We start from the raw sequence: 2,804 nt of genomic DNA, 5'->3' as shown, positions 1-2,804 counted from the left end.
ACTGTCAGGTCTGGGAGCTCTGCTCTCTACGTGCTGCCAGAGGGTCTGGTATACCTGACCCGCCTTCTCTCTCTGTCACCTGGACATATAAGCTCCGGGTTAATATCGGTTCACTGCAAGTTCTGGGATCCTAAATGAAACTTCAGAAAGAGCCCCTGCCCTTTGTGCGCAGCAGTGGTAGCAGTGGAAATGAAGCTAACACACAGGGTTCCACTTGGTCTTTAGATTTCCCCAGGGCTGCAGCCACTGGAGACTCTGTTTCCAGCCTGACAGCTGAAGGATCTGGGGTTAGCGGGCTGGACGCTGGCAGCGCCATGCTACCACCTCGCGGCAGCTTGCGGCACTGCACCATGCTCGGGCTGGTGGCTCTTCTTGCCGGGCCTCTAGAGCTGGGACAGACCCACCTTGGTGGCAGCAAAGTCCCTCTCGACGGGCAGCTCCTTCTCTACCTCTGCTCCCACTTTCAAACCCCAGGCCAGGGAAATAGATCTAACACCTAAGCCTAGCCACCCCTAAGCCCAGGCGGACACTCGGACTCCCGGGCGGACACTCTCCACACACCTCTCCTAAGCCCCAGACCTTGACTCCAGATTGCCACAGGCCTCATAAATGTCACGTGTCTAAAGCCGAAACCCTTGTCCTCATCCCTTTGCCCCATCCCTTCTCTTTCCAAACCCCATTTCAGCTTTGTCACCAGTTGTGCAGGATGGAGCCTTCAGCCTTATCGTAGATGCTTCCCTGTCCTCGCTGCCACACTCAGCAGTGACCTTGAGAGGTGACCCTGAGAGGTGGGCCCCGGCCCAGAGTGCCTCCAGAACCTGGCCGCTGGCCCTCACCGCCTCTGATGCACCGTCGCCATTCTGACTGCTCTCCGGACTTTGTCTCTCCCCATGCTGGTCACCTGCATAGAACACCGCTGTCTTTGTACAACACCGTCTAATTTAAACCTCCTTATAACTGAGCCCACCGCAGGTGGGAGAGGGGGAGGGGAGCGGTAGCGAGAAATTGGCAAAAGGTCACAAAAAATGGTTACATCGTGTCATGTTGAATATACTAATTATCCTGATTTGAGCATCACATATTGCACACAGGTACTGATGTTCAACGTGGTACCCCACAGATATGTACAATCAATTAGGTTTCAATAAATTTAAAAATTTTAAATTTAAATTTAAAAATTTTTGAATTAAAATAAACCTCCCCATGATTTCCCCCTCCCTGTATGATTAAGTTCAGGGGAGACCCTTCCCCACTAGACTCAGCTGCCCTCCTATCCTCCACCCTCAGCACCAGCTTCCGCTGCCCCAAACCACTGCCATCCCTTACTCTGCCAGCCATGCCTTTGCACACTCCATTCTGGCTGCTGATGACTTTCCCCTCCTTCTGCACCCGCGAGGCCCCCCAGCTATCCTTTAAGACCCAGTTCACTCTGTTTAGTCTTTCCTGGACCCTACCTCGCTGTACTACTGTGTGTGTGTGACCCCTCACAGCCTCGGGGTTCCTGGAGGCCACAGACTGTGTCACTCATGTGTTTCCCGAGTGTCTTGCGGAAACACATGGCCTGACCGAGAGTGGGCACTCAGTCAAGGTTTACTGAATGAAAAAAGGAAAGGAAGAAGAAGAAAGGGATGGTGTTACATGGCCCCAAATCCTGTCCAGTCCCACCATGTTCTAAAGACATCCTGAAGCCGTCAGGATCGTCAGCCCAGTGCTCAAAATAATGAAGAACTCAAAGCCAGCACCGGGCTGTCACCAGGCCTCTAGGACCTTGCATTTGGTAACTGTTCGGTGAGAATCCTAAGCATTTTGTGTATCCCTACAAAACATCCCAATGGGCTGGAGTCCGTATGTCACTGAAGGTCATGGACATGAAGGCGAATGCCATTCCAAAGCCAGTCATCATTTGTCAAGGAAAGCCAACCCTGGCCAGCCCAGCCTCCACCAGGCCTCTCCCATCCTGCAACTTGACAAGACGGTCACATCATGGGGACAAGCCCTTGGTCCAGTATTTCCCTCAAGGCTGCTCGTTCCTGCCTCCAAGTGGTCCCTGCAAGAGGGACAAATTGAGGATGGAAAGGCAGACCAAAAGGATGGGGTGGGGTGGGTTTGCGCTTTATTTAAGGAGGCAGCTGCAAAACCTCTTGCCAAGCCACACTCCTTCAGAGCAGGGATGAGACTCCATGGCTGTGCTCAGTTTCAGACAAGGAGCCTGAGTTACCGAAAGGAGAAATGGTGCGTCTGTCCTCCACGACCAGCTGCCGAGGACCTGTCCTCAGCTCGCAGTGAACCGGGCTCAGCCTGGCCTGAGCTGCAGCTCCTGCAATGCAACACCGCCACAGCCCTCACCTCTCAGCGTCGTCCAGTGGTGGCGGTGGCTCCAAGGTCCCCTCCTGCTCCTGCTGTTCCTGCTGGCCACGTGGCACACGGCTCAGGACTGGGCCACAGGCAAAGGCCAGCAGCAGGCAGCACGCCAGCATGAGTCCCCTTCCACAGGAGCCCATCTTCCCTCCGTGCCCTGGCAGGAAAGGGACACACAGGGAAGGCACTGGGTTAGGAAGGGGTTCTGCAGAGAGACCACCGAGATGCCTGAGGTGTTTGCCCAGCCCCACATCATTGCAAAATGCTTCAGCCACACTCCTGGAGGTGACCACACACACATACTCTCACAGGCTCACACACACTCACATGCACACACACACACTCTCAACACACTCATGCACTTGTACTGACTCCAACTCACCCCTGCTCACACTCACACACTTGTGTACAGGCATACACTCAATGCACTCACAGGCACACACACA

At 54.3% G+C, this 2,804-nt stretch overlaps 1 protein-coding gene across 1 annotated transcript in view; it reads right to left on the bottom strand.

Moving 5' to 3' along the window:
* The window catches only part of C1QTNF1 (C1q and tumor necrosis factor related protein 1), a 21,758-nt gene that overhangs the window by 2,155 nt on the left and 16,799 nt on the right, over window positions 1-2,804 (bottom strand). The window contains exons 2-3 of the mRNA XM_008576166.1: window positions 2,347-2,515; window positions 205-389 (exon numbers count right to left, since the gene is read on the bottom strand). Of these exons, the coding sequence (XP_008574388.1) occupies window positions 205-389; window positions 2,347-2,501 (340 nt within the window). The 5' untranslated portion in view covers window positions 2,502-2,515. The remainder of the gene's footprint in view (window positions 1-204; window positions 390-2,346; window positions 2,516-2,804) is intronic.

This window comes from Galeopterus variegatus, unplaced genomic scaffold (genome assembly GCF_000696425.1).
Source record: "Galeopterus variegatus unplaced genomic scaffold, G_variegatus-3.0.2 Scaffold1302, whole genome shotgun sequence".
NCBI lineage: Eukaryota > Metazoa > Chordata > Mammalia > Dermoptera > Cynocephalidae > Galeopterus > Galeopterus variegatus.
The sequence above is the reverse complement of the archived record's forward strand: the minus strand, read 5'-3'. Positions and strand labels throughout refer to the sequence as shown.